At 38.6% G+C, this 21688-nt stretch overlaps 1 protein-coding gene across 20 annotated transcripts in view; it reads right to left on the minus strand.

Moving 5' to 3' along the window:
• The window catches only part of LOC140725128 (gephyrin), a 598333-nt gene that overhangs the window by 138811 nt on the left and 437834 nt on the right, over positions 1-21688 (minus strand). For 13 of the 20 annotated variants that reach the window (XM_073040176.1, XM_073040167.1, XM_073040183.1 and 10 more), the window contains 2 exons: positions 4332-4394; positions 3500-3542 (listed from right to left, as the gene is read on the minus strand). In XM_073040176.1, coding sequence (XP_072896277.1) covers positions 3500-3542; positions 4332-4394 — 106 coding nt within the window. The remainder of the gene's footprint in view (positions 1-3499; positions 3543-4331; positions 4395-21688) is intronic. The other 7 variants (XM_073040178.1, XM_073040175.1, XM_073040186.1 and 4 more) reach the window with 1 other exon arrangement.

Raw genomic sequence — 21688 nt, forward strand, 5'->3', positions numbered from 1 at the left:
AAAATAGGAATCAAAAACACTATTAGATTTTAGCTTCCTAATGCCATTTCTAGCCAGCATCTGCAGCATGTTAGAATCTGATGAAAACATTTGATAAGATTGCTAACAATATCTTCCATAATTTTTCCAATGATTATCAGATTGAATTTGCTCTAACTTTTGACAGGGCATACCCAATATTGTGTAGACAAGGTATTTGGCAACATTCCATATTGTTGTGCAGAACGCCTTCTTATACAGTAGTTGTAACTCTCAGTTATATATTGGTATTATATGGAATGAAACTGAAGAACCGTGTCTCAGATACTTGGGATCTCAGTAAGAGCCCTAGTTTAAATGTTAATTTGAAAAATCAAAATTAATTACCTTCAAATTGATAAGAAATAAATTTTAGAAGCTGGTCTCAAGCTTGCACTGTTGCAGCACAATATTATAAATCATCTAAGAAAAATTGCATTAACTCCATCCATGCAGTTTTATTTTGAACATATATAATTGTCTGCTGAAAAAAAGCTTTGCAATTTAGGCTTCTCAGGCATTGGAGCAGGGGCCTTCAACTTTTCTATTGTTTTGGTGCAAGAAGATTCTTTAGCAATGCTGAGGCAAACTCCATCCCTTTTTTCCACTTTTCACGGGGAGATTTCCTGTAACTTCACTAATGAAGTTTATGATGTATTAATTTCATTCTTTTATGTCACTACCACTCTTCCCCACCAGTACCAAGTCCAAGAAAGCTTATTTCATTCCTGATGCTGAGATGTATTTAAAATATATAAAACTGTACACATAAATTAGCCTTTTAACAGAACGGAAGAAGCCATTTTGTATTTATTAGGTGCACAATAACTAATAAAGACTGACACAGAAGAATTTCTTCAAGATGTGTCTCAGGTCCATTAAAATTGTTGTAGTATTTTCCTAATGTTGGTACTAACCCATTATGATGACACACATCTGGAAGGATAACAGGACTTAGGTGAATTGAAGTGATTCAGATGCACTTTGACACTCAAATCCTGAGACCACCTTCCTGGATGCATGTCATATGACCATAAGACATAGGAGCAGAAATAGGCCAGTCAGCCCAGTGGGTCTGCTCCGGCATTCCATCATGGCTGATCCTGGATCCCACTCAACCTCATACACTACCTTCTTGCCATATCCTTTGAGCCCTGACTGATCAGGAAATGATCCACTTCCACCTTAAATATGCACGGACTTGGCCTCCACCACAGTCTCTAGCAGAGCATTCCACAGATTCACTACTAAAAAAATTCCTCCTTACCTCCATTCTAAAAGGATGCCCCCCCCCCCCAGTGTTAAGGCTGTGCCCTCTACTTCTGGATACCCCACCATGAGAAACATCCTTTCCATATCCACCCTATCTAGTTCTTCCAACATTCAGTAGATTTCAATGAGAACCTCCCTCAGCATTCTTCTAAATTTCAGTGAGTATAGGCCCAAAGCTGCCAAATGTTCCTCATATATTAACCTCTTAATTCCTGGAATCATCTTCTTGAACCACATCTGGACTCTCTCCAATGACAACACATCCTTTCTGAGATATGGGGCCCAAAACTGTTGACAATACTCCAAGTGTGGCCTGACTAGTGTCTTATAAAGACTCAGTATTATCTTCTTGCTTTTATATTCTATTCTCCTTGAAATAAATGTCAACATTACATTTGCTTTCTTTACCACAGACTCAACCTGTAAATTAACCTTCTGGGAGTCTTGCACGAGGACTCCCAAGTCCCTCTGCACCTCTGATGTTTGAATCTTCTCACCATTTAGATAATAGTCCACACTAGAGCTCCTTTTACCAAAATGCATTATCATACATTTCCCACACTGTATTGCATCTGCCACATCTTTTGCCCATTCTTCCAATTTGCCTGTCCTGCTGTAATAGCACTACCTACCCTCCACCTATCTTTCTATCATCAACAAACTTTACTACAAAGCCATCAATTCCATTATCCAAATCATTGACAAACAATGTGAAAAGTAGCGGTCCTAATACTGACGCACTGAGGAACACCACTGGTCACTGGCAGCCAACCAGAAAAGGCCCCTTTAATTCCCACACTCTGTCTCCTGCCTGTCAGCCATTCCTCTAATCCATGCCAGTATCCTTCCTGTAATGTCATGGGATTTTATCTCATTAACAAGAGTAGCCACCAATTATAAGGAAATAGTCATACTGGATTCAAGAAGAAATTTACATGTCAGCCCTCATCATCTCCTTCTTGGCATTATTTTCACCTTTTTTCTCTGCTCAAGAATGGACCTATTTGCTGCATAAATACAATAATTTGTGTTTTGTTTCAAAGTCCTACTTCGCTTTCTGCTCCTTTAAGGGCGACGTTCTGCTTTGCTTCACATATCACAACGAAAGCAGCAATGGTGGTTCTATGAAAATCCTTAAAACAGCTAACCATGTTTTGACAATTCAAAAAGCATTTGTTTTCTAAATAATGTTTCACAATGAATCCTTAAATGCTGCTTGTCCTGATTGTGGACTCACTGAATGGTCAAATACAGATCAACTGTAAACCCTTCACTTGCTTTTGTTTAAGTTTTCTTTTTCTCTGCAAGGAAGCAAACAAAATCTTAATTTTAGTTCCACAAATGTGGAGCAACAGCACTACTGAGGTCAAGGGACATGGTTAACAGTTCAGGGGGCACAGTTCAATAGTGAGAAGGAGGCTGTTCAGAAATTGATTCATAGAGGAAAATGAGTTTAACGATTTAAAAATGATTACTGTCCAAACACAGTTCTGAAAATATCTGAATATTAATTTATATGGTAGCATAAGAGGACAAGAAATTAAGTATAATGAATAAACGAGAAAGATTATCAGATTTACTGACAACTGCATAGTCCAGTATCTTGGATGCTACATTCTGCCATTAACCACGATCCGCCCCACAATGCTCTCTACTCCAAACAGTAATCATGCTGAATGTGAACTGGAGCATATTAATAGAAATCTGTATGATTTCAAATTGTCTGACTTTTATAAAGAAACAGATTTATATGAGAGGAAGTCATTTAAAGGGTCTTGGCAAAATTCCAATAATAAATTTCCTGAATGATGACTTTTAACTTTCATGATCAAAAACATCACAGGATGGTTTTCGTAATACAGGTAGTTCTTACACACAACCATTTCTTAACTCTCAACAATCTCCTTACTGTTACCTCCCCCACTCCTCCACATCCTCGCTCCCTGCAGCACCATATCCACACAGCATATTGCCCTCATCTCTTCCACACAGTATTCCTCCTATAATTTCATACGTAAAGGCTGGATTGAACTCTTTGGGCCAAAGGGCCTGTATTTGTGCAGCACTGTTCCATTACTCTAAATGCTGGGTCACTTTGGAACAAAATGACATCATGGAGGCAGATAATGCCAGGAAATACCACTTGTATTTTTTGTTAGCATACTTACATTAACAGTAACATAGCTAATAACATGATTTAAGTACTCACTGGCTCTCAGAATGTTTTCCTTGCTGCTGCAGCGAGACTGGACCTGCAGAGAGAATGGATATTATCTTTAAAGTCTACATAATGAACTGGAAATTTAAACATACATACATGCAGTGGGTTATACAAAATAGATTATGATGAACAAAGCTGGATCACCACCATGAAATGACAAGTTTGTGCAAGAATGCTACAATGGGTAAGCTTATGATTCTTCATCCTAGAATATTAAAATGTAAATGGAAGAAATCTGGAAAACCCATTAAAATGGAGGCAAAAGTTATTCGACAGGACACAGTAGCTCAAAATAAATTTGCTTTAGATCTGCTGAGCACAAGTAGCCATGAAAACTGCATGAAGGAAGAAAAGATTGTGAATGAACGTGGCATGTTGCAGTAAACTAATCCATGTAGAAGGGCTTATATGTTCTGATCTAGCAAAAGTCTTCAGAAATAAATGTATGCATACACAGTTGTGCACTTGTGCGCGCATGCGCACACACACACACACACACACACACACACACACACACACACACACACACACACACACACACACACACACACACACACACACACACACACACACACACACACACACAATAGACACAAAACAACAAGAATTACACCATAAATGAATTAGGAGGGTCAAAATGTGGATATGATAACTGAAAGATTCTAAGACAAATGTTAAAGGCACAGACTAGTGGACAGTGTTAAGGTGGGAAAACAAACAATCAAGAATCTTCACATAGATAGAATAGCAAGGAGCTAGAACTCATAGCGCAAAGCAGAGTTTGCGAATGGTAGCAGCTCCTTTGATCAGTAATAGTTACTCGTGAGTTGTATCCTCTATGCCTTCTGAGTTCATCTTTAAGCCCTTCCAACCTATGGTGGAGCTAATGTGTAAACAAAAACAAAAGATTTATAATGAACAGAGAAGCTCAGAAATCTAGGAATTTTTTTAAGAAATGAAATACGTAAACAAAAGAACTAATGAGAGGTTTATTATATGTTTGGCCTTTTTACAATTTTCAAACACGCTTGCTACTAACGCACGAGAAAACATGCAAATTGTGGAACCACCAGCATTAACCCACACACTAGACGGGGAAAACAGGCAGGATCTGCTTGGCAGTTCAAGCAAAACAAAAAGCCATGAAGCACAGAGAGAAAATTAAAAGAACAAACATAAAACAAGTATCAATTTTACTGCATGCCACGTTCCCCACTATAACCCTACATCATGTATTTTTGCACAATTATAATACTTTTTAAAATTAAAACCTGAACATGCCAGGTACCCGTAGGTTAGTGTCCCTCTCACTTTCTTTAGAAGAGTGTTTCTTTTTACTTTTACACAGCCCTATCTTCTGACCTATCAGTATAAAGAAAATGACAGATCTGCACAGTTACTTCTGCGCAGGTTGGAATGAATCAAAGCTGAAGTCTCCTTTAAGAGATAACAATAAAGTGTTTTAAGAATTATGATTGAGATTAACTGAGTTGCCAGAACGATATGCTTTTGCAAGGCTATAAACGTACTATGGAAGATTCTTTCAGTTACATGAAAAGTAGAACAAAGAATAGAAAAAGAATGCTGACATTGAATGAAAAATAATTGCAATCCATTGCTTTGTCATCTGTTGCTGACACTGAGCTAGGGTGGGATATGTGAACATCAGCACAACCGATTTACACGACAAAAGAAGCATAAGCTTTTTAATGAACTGATGAAGATGGAAAATAATGAAGTTGTAACTGCTTTTCTTCTCCCCCTTAGCTATCATTAATGCCCTTAATTGTATTATTTAGTGTATCTGTCTTAAAGCTTGATAATGAAGATTAAAAGATAAATTTAGACAAGAGAAGATTAATGATGCAAAAAAAAAAGCAACAAGAGAAGTTCTGCAGGAAAGAGAAATGTACAGCTCATCTCAAATAACATCTGTCTCAATTTGTGCATTAAAATACAATGCCGTGCTGGAAGTAAATACTTCACAACGTATTCACACTCAGTTAACTGCCATCTATATCAGTGATATGAATGTAAGCTTGAGCAGTGTTTTTCAGGTAACATCATAGCTATGTCCATTGACAGGTGAGACTATGTATATGATTATTATTCATATTTTGATCAGTTAAACATCATAGCTTAAACCACAGTAACAATACCCGGTCTATGCTTACTTGGAATAGGCTGAGGGAAGGTAAGTAAGTGGATTAGTTGCAAAACTTTTTAATGAAGATTAGGGATTGTCTGCATAAACTGATAGATTATCTGTTCGGACAACCTCAACAGTATCATAGTAAAATTAAAAACACCATTTTAAAAATGTGGACAGGATTTAGTCAATCGTTTTCTTCATCTGGTACTATTATCCTGATTTTTGTGTTTGTATGCTTCCATCTGTTGTCTCTTTCATATTTAGTTACATTTTTATAAAATAACTTCTGGAAGTCAACATTTGTCCATAGTTGACAAAATGTTAACCAACACAGCACTGGAGAAACATCAATGCGAAACCCTATTGCTCTAGTCTTGTACCTTGTCCAAACATGAGTTGAACAGATGAATTGCCATGAAACAGCAGGGCTTATAGCTACATGCTGCCTTCCACTAGCTCCATCTAATTTATGTTTTATTTGAAAACAGTATTTACAAATTGCAGGCAAGACCAATATTTATTGACTGTCCATAATACCTTGAAGAAGATGATGATAATTCACCTTCTTGAGCTTCTATATATCAGCACAGTGAGGACACTACCAGAGTAAGTTAGGAAATGCCAGTTTATGATTCAATAACTATAAAGACATGGTAATATATTCCCATATCAAAATGGCACCTGATTCATGGCGTGGGGGAGTAGAGGAACTTGATTGTCACCATTGATCTTGTTTGTAGAGGTAACAGGTTTGTGAGGGACAAGCAAAGACATTTGGAGTGCTTTTACACAGCCTTTTGTTGATGGCATAACTGTAGCCACAGAGTGCTAGTAGTGGAAGGAGAGAAGTTATAGGATTGTATAACAGAGAGCCTATTAAAGGAACTGCTTTGCTTTGTATTCCATTGAACTTCTCAGGTGTTGGTAAAGCTGTATTCATTTAGGCAAATGTGGGTTCTTCCGTTACATCCCTAACATGCTTCAGAAGGTTTGTCATTCACTAGAGATCAGGTCTTGTAGCAATAACTCATATACCCACAGCCTCTAGCTCACGAGGAATAAGGATAGCAGAGCATTGGGGATACCACCAGTACTTCATTCTGTGCTTCCTTCATCATTGGTGGATCTAAATCCAGGAACTCCTACTCCTAGGCATGGCAGGAACATAATGATCACAAAGGGTGCACTAATTCAAGCAGATGGTTTGCGAATTCTTATTAAAAACAATAAATGTTCATCTTGACAGTAACACATCCTGAAAAATTAATAAACTGAAAAAAAATATGGCTGGTCTAATTTAGATCCTGATCAACGATGGCTTTACTGGTATGTTGCGCGTGCGTGCGTGCGTGCGTGTGTGTGTGCGTGTGTGTGTGTGTTTTTTTGTTTGTTTGTGTTAGGGGGTGTAGGGTGAACAAAAGATCATGGCTTGGAACATACTGAGCAAGAACCAAGTACTGTCAATCCCCCTTAAGCAGATATTACCTAGTAATTGCATTGAACACATAACTTCTGATAAGACCAAGCCAAAATATTAGCCTTGTTGTATACCAACAAGGCATATTTCATTAACTGTTCTTGAAAACTGCTGCTCTAATCTTTATTCTACATTCAAAAAAATCTGGTTACAAGTGCATCAATGTTCTCAGCAAACACTCTGCTGGAATTAAAATACTAATTGTAACTGCAGTAATCTGAAATATAGAGCAGTTTGCTGTGTCTGTTATTTATAGTCTTTTCAATTCTGAGGGAGAATGAGAAAGCAAAGAACTTTGCATCAAACAGTGGTATACTTATTAGGTCAATGCACATGTATACTTACCCATATTATAGGAGCTACCCATATTACAGGAGTGGCACCAGAGATATTTTATGCTAAAATAAAAACTCTTTTAAAACAGCTACCTTGAGCCACAACAGCCCTTCATCAGAAATTTAGGGCAAATGAAGTAGAAGTCCAAAGGGAAATGCATTCACAGTGCAGAAGTCCAATATTGCATCATAGGTCCTTAATTTATCTAGTCTCATGAAAGGGTCTGATGGATGCCTTAAACTCTCATGTGGAAGACTCGACCAAAATCTTGAATATCTTGGATTTAGGTAACAAGTGATGCAAAGTGCTTTATGGAATGCTAATGTTCTGTTGGACCCTTATGCCCATTTCCTTTCTGTGCCAAAATAATTTTTCTTTTGTTGAAAATATTGCTTGCAGTTTCATGTGCTTGCCCCTTACTTGATAATACAGTGATCCAAACTATGAACAATAGTGATTCGGCTATTGAAGAGTAGCTACATCCCTCCAAACACCTTTCCATGTTAAGCAGTGAGCTACAGAAATTCAAAGGGATGGTGGACATATCATTAAGCACAATTGTTTCATTTACTGCTATATGATAGAGCAGTTTTCTAGGGTAGATGTTTCAACTTCAAATACTTCATGCTCAAAAGAGAAATATTCCTTAAATATTCCTTAAAATCATACCTAGAATAATGCAGTGGGAATCCTGTAACCATACAGATACAATGTTTGCCTCGTGTAAGAATTGCTCTCTTAGCTCCTTTTATCAATCAAAATACTGCTGCAAGACTGTTCGATATCAACAAACAGAAGGAAACTTAATATTTTGAGTCATTCTAAAGCACTGGTGAGGCCTTATTTGGAGTATTGTGAAGAGTTTTGGGCCCCTTACCTCAGGAAGGATGTGCCAAAACTGGATAGGGTTCAAAGAAGGTTCACAAAAATCATTCCAGATTTGAACGATTTGTCATATGAAGGGGCTTTTGATGGCTCTAGGCCTGTATTCGCCAGAATTCAGAAGAATGAGGGGTGACCTCATTGAAACCTATAGAATGGTAAAAGGCTTGGTAGAGTTGAGAGGATGTTTCCTCTGGTGGGAGAGACTAGGACCAGAGGACATAGTCTCAGAATACAGGGGCATCCTTTTAGAATGGAAATGAGGAGGAATTCCTTTAGCCAGAGAGTGGTGAATCTGTGGAATTTATTGCCACAGGCAGCTGTGAAAACCAACACTGTATATATATTTTAAGGCAGATGTTGATAAGATTCTTGATTGGTCAGGGCATGAAGGGATACAAGGATATTGGGGTTGAGAGGAAAATTGGATGAGCCATGATGAAATTGCAGAGCAAACTCGATGGGCCATATGGCCTAATTCTGCTCCTATGTCTTATGGTCTTATCTACCTATTTGAATAGAATGTTTCTAATCTATGGTATATTAAGGGCTGACCACATTGCCTCACCATCTTTAGTCTTTTATCCTTTACTTCTTATTTCCCTTCCCCCTACTAGACTCCTGTTACTGTCCATTTCCAATTCCTTTGTTCCATTAGCGCTTAATAAAATTGTGAAGCAACAAGTTTTGTGTCACTTTCTTGACTTCCAAAAGAACCTTGAATCAAAAACATCAGAATCCAACAAACTTTGTTGTAGTCACTAAAGGATGGTTGCAAAGATTTAAAGACTTGGAGGAATCCCAGATGAGGTGCAATTTTTTAGTGTGAAAACAAAGGAGGTAAAAGCTACCTCTAGTTCCAAATTGTCTGAGAGACAACACCGACTAGTTCTAGCTTCAATACATTATCTGATGGAAGTGTTGGAGTGAGGAAACTACTTTGCTATTAAGAAAAAACAGATCTGTAAAAAAGTAGATGAGCTGTGAGAATAATATGGAGCTCAGATTAAATTCCTACAAGCCAGTGGAGTGTGAAGAAAAATTCTGTTTTTAATCTAGTGCTTAAAAAAAATCTAGAATATGGTTGAGGGAGAAAAGATTGCACACTAAAAAGAGAAAAAAAAATAAGAACTCGACTGCAGCATGATAAAGATTGAGACACAAGCTACAATATTTTGATTGTAATCTAACTGTATTTTGTGATTGTGGTCAAAGTAATAAAAAGTACGTACAAATCAAATGTTACACGAGATTGAATTAAGACAATAGCCAGAGTTGTGAAATACCTCTGTTTGATAAAATTGATGAAAAAATCCAGATGAAAAATAGCAACAATGTTAAGTTAATTAAGAAGGTATGTAACAAGATCCAGAGAGTGTCCAAGCAAAAGGAAAAAACCTTGAATGAGTGAGTTAAAAATAAGATCATGTGGTTGGTTTGATCAAATGTGTGACCAAATTAAAAAGTTAATGAGGCAGCTAACAGAAAATTACCAGTCGACTGGGAAACAAAGTGAAATGTGTGATAAACTAGAAAAACAATATAATATGGACAGTAAAAGGTCTAAAGAACAAATCTCTGTATTAACTGAATGAGCAAAAGCTAATTGTAATTCAATCAAAATACAGTGTACGGAACTTTAAAGCAGACCAAGTCAATATGAGGATGCGTAACTGCAACTTCAAGTGAGTGGTCCTGCCATTGATTCTTCTCCTTGGGAAAAACCTAATACATCAGATAGTCCTCTGAATTAGTGACATCATCTGAATTCTGAGGAATTACAGCCTACGTTGGACAGTCCTCTAAGACAACAGCAATATCTGAACTCCAAGAAGCTACAGGATGGACATGACATGGACTCTACATGGCCTCCAGCGACTCAAATGAGGTTGACAGCGAGGCAATGATAGGATTATTAGCTATGCCATAGCTTGTTCCAATAAAGACCAAGGGAGTGAAGACATGTCGTACTGAAGATGGAACCTATGAAAGGAGACTGACAGTGGATTTCTGGTTTGCTAATCAATTTATTGACAAGCTAACCCTTCTGGTGGCAGATTCATCAACAACTTCCAATGCCCTGAAGCCATCACACATGATTAACAGTTATTGATATGGCCAATGGATTCTGGTCTGTACAACTGGTGTCTGAATGTTAACTGTGCTTGGCTTTCACAGTTGATCGTCAACAATACCAGTGGACAAGGTTACCACAAGGACTCCACAACAGTCCCAGTGTTGACCATATGGCTTTGAGATAACATCTGAGGAACTTGCCAGCTATTGACTTGACTATCTACCATATGTGGATGATATCCTGAGTGCATCCAAAGATGCTGACCAACAAGAACATGATGTGCTTTATTCGCTCATTTATCTATCCTCTAAAGGTCACAAAACAAATCTAGACAAGGCACAATTGCAACAAAGAAAAGTAATTTACTAGGGACAGGAAATTTCCCATGGAAATCACTGAGGGTCATGTAAAAGCTGTTGTCAGAAAAGCCACCTACAATAGTCAAGCAACTCTGATCATTTTGGGTTTGTGTAACTACAACAGAGTCTGGGTTGGAAACATAGAAAACCTACAGCACGATACAGGCCTTTCGGCCCACAAAGCTGTGCCAAACATGTCCTTACTTTAGAAATTACCTAAGGTTACCCATAGCACTCTATTTTTCTGACCTCCATGTACTTGTCCAGGAGTCTCTTAAAAGACCCTATTGTATCCGCCTCCACCATCAGCAGCAACCCATTCCACGCACACACCACTCTGCGTAAAAAACTTACCCCTAACATCTCCTCTGTACCTACTTCCAAGCACCTTAAAACTGTGCCCTGTCATGCTAACCATTCCAGCCCTAAGAAAAAGCCTCTGACTATCCACATGATCAATGCCTCTCATCATCTTATACACCTCTATCAGGTTACCTCTCATCCTCCGTTGCTCCAAGGAGAAAAGGCCGAGTTCACTCAACCTATTCTCATAAGGCATGTTCCCCAATCCAGGCAACATCCTTGTAAATCTCCTCTGCACCCTTTCTATGGTTTCTACATCCTTCCTATAGTAAGACGACCAGAACTGAGTACAGTACTCCAAGTGGGGTCTGACCAGGGTCCTATATAGCTGCAACATTACCTCTTGGCTCCTAAACTCAAACCCACAATTGATGAAGACCCACTGTATGCTTTCTTAACCACAGAGTCAATCTGCGCAACCTGTCCTATAGACTCGGACCCCAAGATCCCTCTGATCCTCCACACTGCCAAGAGTCTTACCATTAATACTATATTCTGCCATCGTATTTGACCTACCAAAATGAACCACCTCACATTTATCTGGGTTGAACTTGATCTGCCACTTCTCAGCCCAGTTTTGCATCCTATCAATGTCCTGCTGTAACCTCTGACAGCCCTCCACACTATCCACAACACCCTCAAACTTTGTGTTATAAGCAAATTTACTAACCCATCCCACCACTTCTTCATCCAGATCATTTATAAAAATCACAAAGAGCAGGGGTCCCAGAACAGATCCCTGAGGCATTCCACTGGTGATCGACCTCCATGTCAAATATGACCTGTCTATTACCCCACTTTGCCTTCTGTGGGCAAGACAGTTCTGGATCCACAAAGCAATGTCCCTTAGATCCCAAGCCTCCTTACTTTCTCAATAAGCTTTGCATGGATGATCAACAGATTCTCTCAAAGGTGGTCGAATCTAAAGTTTACGGTACAAGCTCAACGAACATTTGAAAGATTTATGACATGCCAGAGAACAAATCCTGAAGCAGTGTAAAAGCTACCATAATTAAGTGTTCTTGCCCCACCTGGTCCAATTTTACACTTGCAAGTGGACTATATTACTTTCCCATAAATGTCAAGGATACTCAGACATACTGGTATTAGTGGACAAGTTTTCAAGATGGGTGGAAACTACTTTAGCACAGAAAGCTATTGCCACACAAACAGCAAAAGCTCTGGTCAAGGACTATAGTCCTACATGGGGATTGCCGTATCACATTGACTCTGACCAAGGAACACATTTCACTGTGAGTGCTTGTCGGGAATTATGTCTACCAATGAACGTTGAATAGTCTTTTCAATATCCATATCACGCAGAGTCGGCAGGACAAGTTGAATGAATGAATAGACCCATCAGACAATGACTAAGGTGTACCATGGCCTGTGGTTATTCCTAAGGTTTTACATAGCATCAAAGCAACCCCAAACATGAAAACTATGAGGTGGTAAACTATGTCCCTGCTGGGAGCCCTCTGAGATGCTGATATATACATTATGGTGGACAGTTTACCTAGAGCTTTGACCAGTGGCCAATCAGCATTTGGGATTAATTAGTAAGAACAAATTAAAGGATGGTAGGGGCAAGCACAGCAGCCACCATCCGAGTGGACATAGAGTGGTGATCTTAAGGCTTTAGCTCTTCAAGTCTTCAGCAAAGAGAAATCAAAGGAAAGAAAAGCTCAAGATTTTTCCTTATCTTCTTTATATCTGCTCAGCCAGGTGGATGACAGGCAGGATAGTGCAATGCCCCTCTTGCAGGATATGGGAAGGCAAGGAGACTTCCAGTATCCCTGACCACTGCAACTGCGAGAAGTGCATCCAGCTACAGCTTGTAATAAACTGGATGAACTCCGGATTATTTAGAAGGCTGAGAGATGATAGATAAGATATAGAGAGGTAGTTACACACAAGGTGCAGGACACAGGAAACTAGGTGACAGTCAGGAAGGGGAAGGGGTTAAGGAGCCAGTGCAGAGTACCCCAGTGGCCATCCTGCTCAACAACAGGTATGGTGTTTTGGATACTGTCGGGGGGGGGGGGAGGGGGATGACTTAACAGAGGAATGTCACAGTGGTTGGGTCTCTGGCACGGAGTGTGGCTCTGTGACTCAGAAGGGAAGGGGGAAGATGTGGCATGCTGTGGTGATTGAGGATTCATTAGTTAGGGGAACAGACAGGAGGTTCTGTGGGTGAGAACGAGTTTCCCAGATGGTATGTTGCATCCTGGGTGCCAGGGTCCAGGATATCGCGGACTGAGTCCTCAGCATTTTTAAGTGGGAGAGTAAACAGACAGACATGACAAAGGGTCAGAAGATGTTGAATCATTGTGGATAGAGCTAAGGAACTGTAAGGGTAAAAAGAATCTGATGGAAGTTGTATACAGACCCCCAAACAGTAGTAAGGATGTGGCCTACAAATTACAACGGGAGATAGAAAATGCATGCCAAATGTCAATGTTACAATAGTCATGGGGGGCTTCAATAGAAAGGTAAACTGGGTTGGTGCTGGATTACAGGAGAGGGAATTTCTAGATTGCCTATGAGATGTCTTTTTAGAGTAGCTCGTGGTTGAGCCCACTAGGGGCCATCTATTCTGGCTTGGGTGTTGTGCAGTGAACCAGAATTGATTAGATAGCTTAAGGTAAAAGAACTCTTAGGGGAAAGTGATAGTATGATCGAATTCACCATGAAATTTGAGAAGGAAAAGCTAAAGTCAGATGTATCAGCATTCAATTCAACCGCCAGGACTTAAGAACTTTTTAAAAGCTATTATTAATGCTTTTTGAGATAGTGATTTAGATGCATATCATATTTTTTACTGAGTTAAGTATTGTATGTAATTAGTTTTGCTACAACAAGTGTATGGGACATTGGAAAAAAAAGTTGAATTTCCCCATGGGGATGAATAAAGTATCTATCTATCTATCTATCTATCTATAGTGGAGTAAAGGGAATTATCGAGGCATGAATGAGGGTTTCGCCAGAACTGATTGGAAAAGAATACTGGCAGGGGTAATGGCAGAGCAGCAATGGCTGGAATTTCGGGACGCAATTCGGAAGGCACAGGATATATATATATCCCAAAGAGGAAGAAGTAATCTAAAGGAAAACTGACACAACCATGGCTAAAAAGAGAAGTCAAAGCCAACATAAAGCCAAAGAGAGGGCATATAATAAAGCAAAGATTAGTGGGAAGTTAGAGGATTGGGAAGCTTTTAAAAACCAACAGAAGGCAAATAAAAATACCATTGAGCAGGTACAGATGGGATAAAAATGTAAGCTGGCTAATAATATTAAAGAGGATGTCAGAAGTTTATTCAGATACACAAAATGTATAAGAGAGATGAGAGTGATCAGACCACTGGAAAACGATGCTAGACAAGTAGTAATGCGGGACAATGAAATTGCAGATGATCTAAATAAGTTTTTTGCATCAGGCTTCATTGTGGAAGACACTAGTAGTATGGTGGAAGTTCCAGGTGTCAGGGACCATAAAGTGCTTTAAGTTAGCATAACTAGAGAGAAGATTCTTGGGAAACTGAAAAGTCTGAAGGTAGATAAGTCCTTTTGCAGGATTCCCTAAAGGTTAATTTGCAGATTGAGTCTGTAGTGAGCAAGGCAAATGCAATGTTAGCATTCATTTCAAGAGGACTAGAATATAAAAGCAAGGATATAATGTTCAAACTTTATAAAGCATTGGTGAGGGCTCACTTGGGGTACTATGAGCAGATTTAAGCCACTTATCTTAGTAAAGTTGAGCTGAAACTGTAGAGAATTCAAAGGTGGTTCATGAAAATGATACCAGGATTGAATGGCTTGTCATATGAAGAGCGTTTGATGGCTCTGGGTCTGCATTCGCTGGAATTCAGAGGAATGAGGGGTGATCTCATTGAAATTGATCAAATGATGAAAGACCTTGATAGAGTGGATGTGGAGAGGACGTTTCCTCTAGTGGGGAAGTCTAAGACCAGAGGACACAGCTTCAGAGTAGAGTAGCATCCCTTTAGAACGGAGATGAGGAGGAATTTCTTTAGCCAGAAAATAGTGACCGTGGAATTCTTTGCCACAGGCAGCTGTGGAGGCCAAGCGTTTATGGCAGAGGTTGACAGATTCTTGACTGGTCAAGCTATGAAGGAATACAGGGAGAAGGCAGAAGATTGGAGCTACGAAGAAAATTGGATAAGCCATGTTGAAATGGCGGAGCAATCTCAATGGGACAAATAGCTTAATTCTGCTCCTGTATCTTATGGTCTCTACAGTCTGTTTCTCAATAGATTTTTGCCGCTTGGAGTGATCCAACAGAAAGATACACCCTGATTCCTGGTAAGTGGGTCCTGACTAAGAAATCACAAAAGGATCCACTGATAGCTTGATGGGATGGTCCTTATCGAGTGCTGTTACTTACTAATGTGGTGGTGAAGGTAGGAGGTAAAGGTAAGTAGATACACACTAGCCATTGTAAGCAAAATAAAGTGGTACCTGACAAGGACAACAAGCGCTGTGGTTAATGTGCTAGTCACCTTTGACGTAGTGCCTATGCTGCTGGGCTTTAGTGAGAAAAATCACTAACCAGCCAGAAGGCTTCGAGCAGAGTCAGTAACTACTGGGCATTATGGTTTATTCTAATATTAGTTCTTGTTATATTTTTGCTAATGTTCCCTACTTACAATGAGTACTAATATTTGCCCTGATATACCTTATCATATTTTACATCTTTTTACCTGTATAAGGGTGATCATTAATAGAGTAGTTCAAATTCATATAGGTGTGTCTACTTATCTGTCTAAACAAGACATAATCTTACAAATTCTTTGAAGGATATGTACCTTTTGATACTTCCGTTACTTAGGTCTTTTTTTGATTATTTTATACTTAACAGAGATACCATAAAATTCTCTGCCTTTGAAGTTTCAGATGTAATAGTTCAAATGTGTAATTTAGAGTCATAAGGGGGAAATTGTTGGATTAAACTGTACCATTGTTATTTTCTGTGCAGCTTAACAATTAATCGCCTGCTTGTATTTTACATAACTACCTATATACATGTAACTGTTTAGTATCTTTCCTAGTGGTCACAGTATGTACATACAATTGTTCTGTGTCCCCCAAGTTGTTACAGTTCTTTGAAAGTTCTGGAAAGTTCTCTGGTTTCACATTATTTGAATAGGGGCTAACTCATATCTACATATTTGAAAGGAATGTTCCTAATCTATCGTATAAAAAGAGTCGATTATATCGATTATATTTAGTCTTTTATTCACTTTACTCCTCATTTTCCTTCCCCCTTCAAGACTCCTGTTACTGTCTGTTTCCAATTCCTTTGTTTTATTAGCGCTTAATAAAACGATTGTGAAGCAACAAGCTTCTGTTCCACTTTCTTGACTTCCGAAAGAACCTTGGATCAAAAACTTCAGAATCCACCATGAGTGAACAGTGGATAGCAACAATCTGATTTTAAATTCCTTTTGTTTTGATACTCTTAGCTATCTAAATATACTATTTAGAAATTCTTATCCATTTCACTTGAATGAAGTTTTGTAATAATTCAGGAGAGTCAAGAAGAATTCAGCTAGCAGCAAATCCAAAATAATAGTATTGAAGTAAGCTACAATTACAATGATCTTAATGATCTGGCAAGCAAAAGTTTCTAACTTGGAACCAGCTCCCAAAATAAATTAAACAAAAGAACATGCTGCTTTGCAACTATTTTACTTAAGAAAGGCTTGCTTGTGTCATGCACATAGAAATGAAAATCAGTAGAGTTCAAGCAAGCAGTAGAAACATAAATGTTCCATTTACCATGGGCAATCCAATACACTTACAATGATTTGACTTTTTTGTGGCTGGATTAACTAAACACCAAGCAAATCTGTTACAATGACTAAATTCAGATGGTCAATGCAAACTGGAACACTGCAAAGATAACCAATTATACCAGCAGTAGAGTCTTGATAAGGTTCCATATTTGTACAACTGCAAAGGAAACTAATTTGTTGCAAAGGCCAATGTTTTGAAACTTGATATTTTAGAAAACAATTTCACTGCACTTTGAAATTTCCATGTATTATAAAGTTTGAGTTATAACTTTGCAGTTATAAAATATGCAAAAAGATAAAACAATGCACACTCAACTATTAAAAGATAAAACACATTGGTTAATCTGGATTACATTAAAAAATCTATCAATTACTTTTTTAATCTCTATAGTTTTAAAAAATTCATCCAGTGTTGATTATAAATTATATTTTATATAGACTGTCAATGAAGGACATTCCAGTGGTGCTTTATCTTGCAAAAGCCAGTTTCTAACCAGAAAATGAAATAAATCATATTTGCCAGTCACCTTGAACCAACTCAAATGAAAAAGATTATAAAATTTAATCAGAAGATTTGTCTACAAGTTCAGCCACTTCAAAGCCCTCAACAACAAATGCATGGTGTATTGCTGCAGTTGTACATGGTGTTGCTGAGGCTACACCAAGAATACTGCAGTTTGGTTCTCTTACCTAGGAAAGGATATAATGGCACTGGTGGAAGTCTAAAGCAGATTTATCAGGCCATCTCATGGGGTTAGAATGCTGACCTACAAAGAGATCTATGGCTAAATTGTTGGATCTCTTCTTTGGAGTGTGGAAAAATGAGATGTCAACTTACTGAAATATTTAAGATCCAAAGGGGACTTGACAGGGTAGATATTGAGTGATTTCACGAGTGGGAGAGTCTCAAAAGGGGCATAGATTGAGGGATGAGATTTGAAATTGTGGTAAGCAGAAATTTCTTTTCAAAGAAGGCAGTGAATCTCTATCTCAGAGAGCTAGTTGTAGAGGCAGATCGTTAGAAGTATTTAAAATGGAAGTAGATAAATTTTGAAAGATTGTAGGATTAAGACTGAATTGAGATCTGGGATGGCATATTGAAAGGTGGGGTAAACTCGAGGGGCCTAATGGCCTACTCCTGCTCATATATCTTTTCTTGGGTTTAATGGATCACAAACTACTTACTGTTAGCTAAGATTTTGAGGTTGCTAACATGACCTAAGTTCTGTTTAAAAGGACAGTTCTTATTTAAGCAGCAAGCAGAATTCAACTGAAACCATCTAATTCATCTGTTCTAATCAACAAGTAGAATGAGGTACATGAGAAAGTACAGAATAAAGCATTTATTGTTGTCAACTTATTAATTCGAAACATTCAGTGCCCTTCTCACTAATCATTTTTCTGCTTCCTGTTGGAAGGGCATAGATGAGGGTCTTCAGAGTAATATTCATGAGCAAAATATTTCCATCCTCATTTCACTAGCTAGTAAACTAACTATGCTGCCACATTTTTAGCAGAGACTATTCTAATCCAAAATAAATAGTAGATACTGTACCTTACTATGGAAATATACTTGAAAATATGAAGTAAATTGGAGTAAATTGGCCAAATACTCTAAACTGTGTGTGTGTGTGTGTGTGTGTATGTGAGAGAGAGAGAGAGAGAGAGAGAGAGAAAACAAGAGAGCAAGGAATATATATGGAGAGAGTGAGAAAAAAGGGAGGGAAAGAAATAGAAAGAAAAGGGAAGAAAGAATTGGGAGGAGTTAAGGGGGAAAACACCTCCTTGAAAAGTTAAATGAACATACTGAAAATACATAGATTACTTAAATTTCTGAAACTGCAGGTAATGTTTTGAATGCAAACCTTCTGTCAAAACCAAGACCACTGAAGGGCTTAACAAAAAGTGAAAAGTAAAGTCCAGAAGATAAAATCACCACCAGTTTAAAAAAATACAGTTCAAGAATGATGTTCAGATTAAAGGTGAGGCTAGAGTTTGGAAAGGATTGGGACTGAAGAGGAATTTTGGAAAAGCATGCTGTGTGGGAGACATGGGGGAGACAAAATAATATCAATGCACAAGAAGAGCGGTTGAGCCTAAGTAACAGACATACTTGATTTAATCCTCCTGTAATGAACATGAGTAAGTAATTAATTAAAATACTGATAAGATGAGCTAAGCATGGATATACTGTAGCATGTGGCCTGCAATAAATGGCTTTATTTCAATTAACCATAACAGTCAGAACAAATTCCATAACAAAGTGAAATTTCCCAAAGGACCTCAGAAGAGTATTATTTAAAAAAAACAAACCGTATTCAGGGTAAAGGGTAAAATGTTTTATTAAAGAGAAAGGTCTCAAGGAGCACCATCAGCATGCCCAAGATGAAGAGTGACAGTAAGCGAGAAGGATGGAGCGCCAGTGTGATGAAAACCTGATGAATAATAGCAACTGTTAGCAAGATCAAGACCAAGAGCTGTTTAGAAAAAAAGAATTCCAATTTATGGCTATTGAAAGGTCCAGCCAGATTGAAGCTAGCCAGGAGAGCACACTAGCACCTCTACTTCCTTAGAAGACCAAGGAAATTTGGCATATCCCCAAAGACCTTCACCAATTTTTACAGATACAACATTTAGGAGTAATTTGGATAGGTAAATGGATAGGAAAGATATGGTGGGCTATGATCTGGCTGAAGGTCAATGAGACTAGGTAGATAAATAGCTTGTATAGACTAATTGGGCCAAAGGCCTTGTTGCCATGTTGTAGTGTTCCATAACTCTATTAGGAAGCATTCTTTCCAAATGCATCTAAGTTTGGTATACCATCTGCTCTGCCCAAGACCACAGAAAATTGAAATTTGTGATTGCAGCCTAGTCTATCACAAAAATCAGTCTTCTCCCCATTGACTCTGCCTACACTTTCTGCTGCCCCAAGAAAGCAGCCAACATAATCAAGGTCCCTTCCAACCCCAAGCATTACCCTCAATTCCACTGGCAGAAGATACAAAAACTTGAGAACCTGTACCACAAGGCTCAAGGACAATTTCTTTCTCACTGTTATTATGCTTCTGAATATGATAAAGGTGAACTCTTGTTCCTTAATCTACAGTTGCATGCAAAAGTTTGGGCACCTAGGTCAAAATTTCTGTTATTGTGAATAGTTAAGTGAGTAGATGAACTGATCTCCAAAAGTCATAAAGTTAAAGATGAAACACTCTTTTCAATATTTTAAGCAAGATTAGTGTATTATTTTTGTTTTGTACAATTTTAGAGTGGAAAAAAGGAAAAGAGCACCTTGCAAAAGTTTGGGCACCCCAAGAGATTTGATCTTTCAGTTAACTTTTACCAAGGTTGAGACCTTAATTAGCTTGTTAGGGCTATGGCTCAAACTACCTGCGTCTCAATATCACCAAGACCAAGGAGATGGTGGTGGACTTTAGGAGATCTAGGCCTCATATGGAGCCAGTGATCATTAATGGAGAATGTGTGGAGCAGGTTAAGACCTACAAGTATCTGGGAGTGCAGTTAGACGAGAAGCTAGACTGGACTGCCAACACAGATGCCTTGTGCAGGAAGGCACAGAGTTGACTGTACTTCCTTAGAAGGTTGGCGTCATTCAAAGTTTTGTAGTGAGATGCTGAAGATGTTCTATAGGTCAGTTGTGGAGAGCGCCCTCTTCTTTGTGGTGGCATGTTGGGGAGGCAGCATTAAGAAGAGGGACGCCTCACATCTTAATAAGCTGGTAAGGAAGGCGGGCTCTGTCGTGGGCAAAGTACTGGAGAGTATAACATCGGTAGCAGAGCGAAGGGCGCTGAGTAGGCTACGGTCAATCATGGAAAACCCTGAACATCCTCTACATAGCACCATCCAGAGACAGAGAAGCAGTTTCAGCGACAGGTTGCTATCGATGCAATGCTCCTCAGACAGGATGAAGAGATCAATACTCCCCAATGCCATTCGGCTTTACAATTCAACCACCAGGAGTAAGATATGTTAAAGTGCCGGGGTTAGGACTCAATGTATTTAAGTAAACTACTTAAGAACTTTTTTAAAAGCTATTTATTAATGCTTTTTGAGAGGGTGATTTTAGATGCATATCATATTTTTACTGAGTTAAGTATTGTATGTAATTAGTTTTGCTACAATAAGTGTCTGGGACATTGGAAAAAATGTTGAATTTCCCCATGGGGTTGAATAAAGTATCTATCTATCTATCTATCTATCACAGTCATCATTAGGAAAGGCCAGGTGATGCAAATTTCAAAGCTTTATAAATACCCTGACTCCTCAAACCTTGTCCCAACAATCAGCAGCCATGGGCTCCTCTAAGCAGCTGCCTAGCGATCTGAAAATTAAAATAAATGATGCCCACAAAGCAGGGGAAGGCTATAAGAAGATAGCAAAGCGTTTTCAGGTAGCTGTTTCTTCAGTTCGTAATGTAATTAAGAAATAGCAGTTAGCAGGAATGGTGGAGATCAAGTTGAGGTCTGGAAGACCAAGAAAACTTTCTGAGAGAACTGCTAGAAAGGCAAATCAAAACCCCCACTTAACTGCAAAAGACCTTTAGGAAGATTTAGCAGACTCTGGAGTGGTGGTGCACTGTTCTACTATGCAGCGACACCTGCACAAATATGACCTTCATGGAATAGTCATCAGATGAAAATCTTTCCTGCATCCTCACCACAAAATTCAGCATCAGAAGTTTGCAGAGG

This window comes from Hemitrygon akajei, chromosome 3 (assembly GCF_048418815.1).
Source record: "Hemitrygon akajei chromosome 3, sHemAka1.3, whole genome shotgun sequence".
NCBI classification, from domain to species: Eukaryota; Metazoa; Chordata; class Chondrichthyes; order Myliobatiformes; family Dasyatidae; genus Hemitrygon; species Hemitrygon akajei.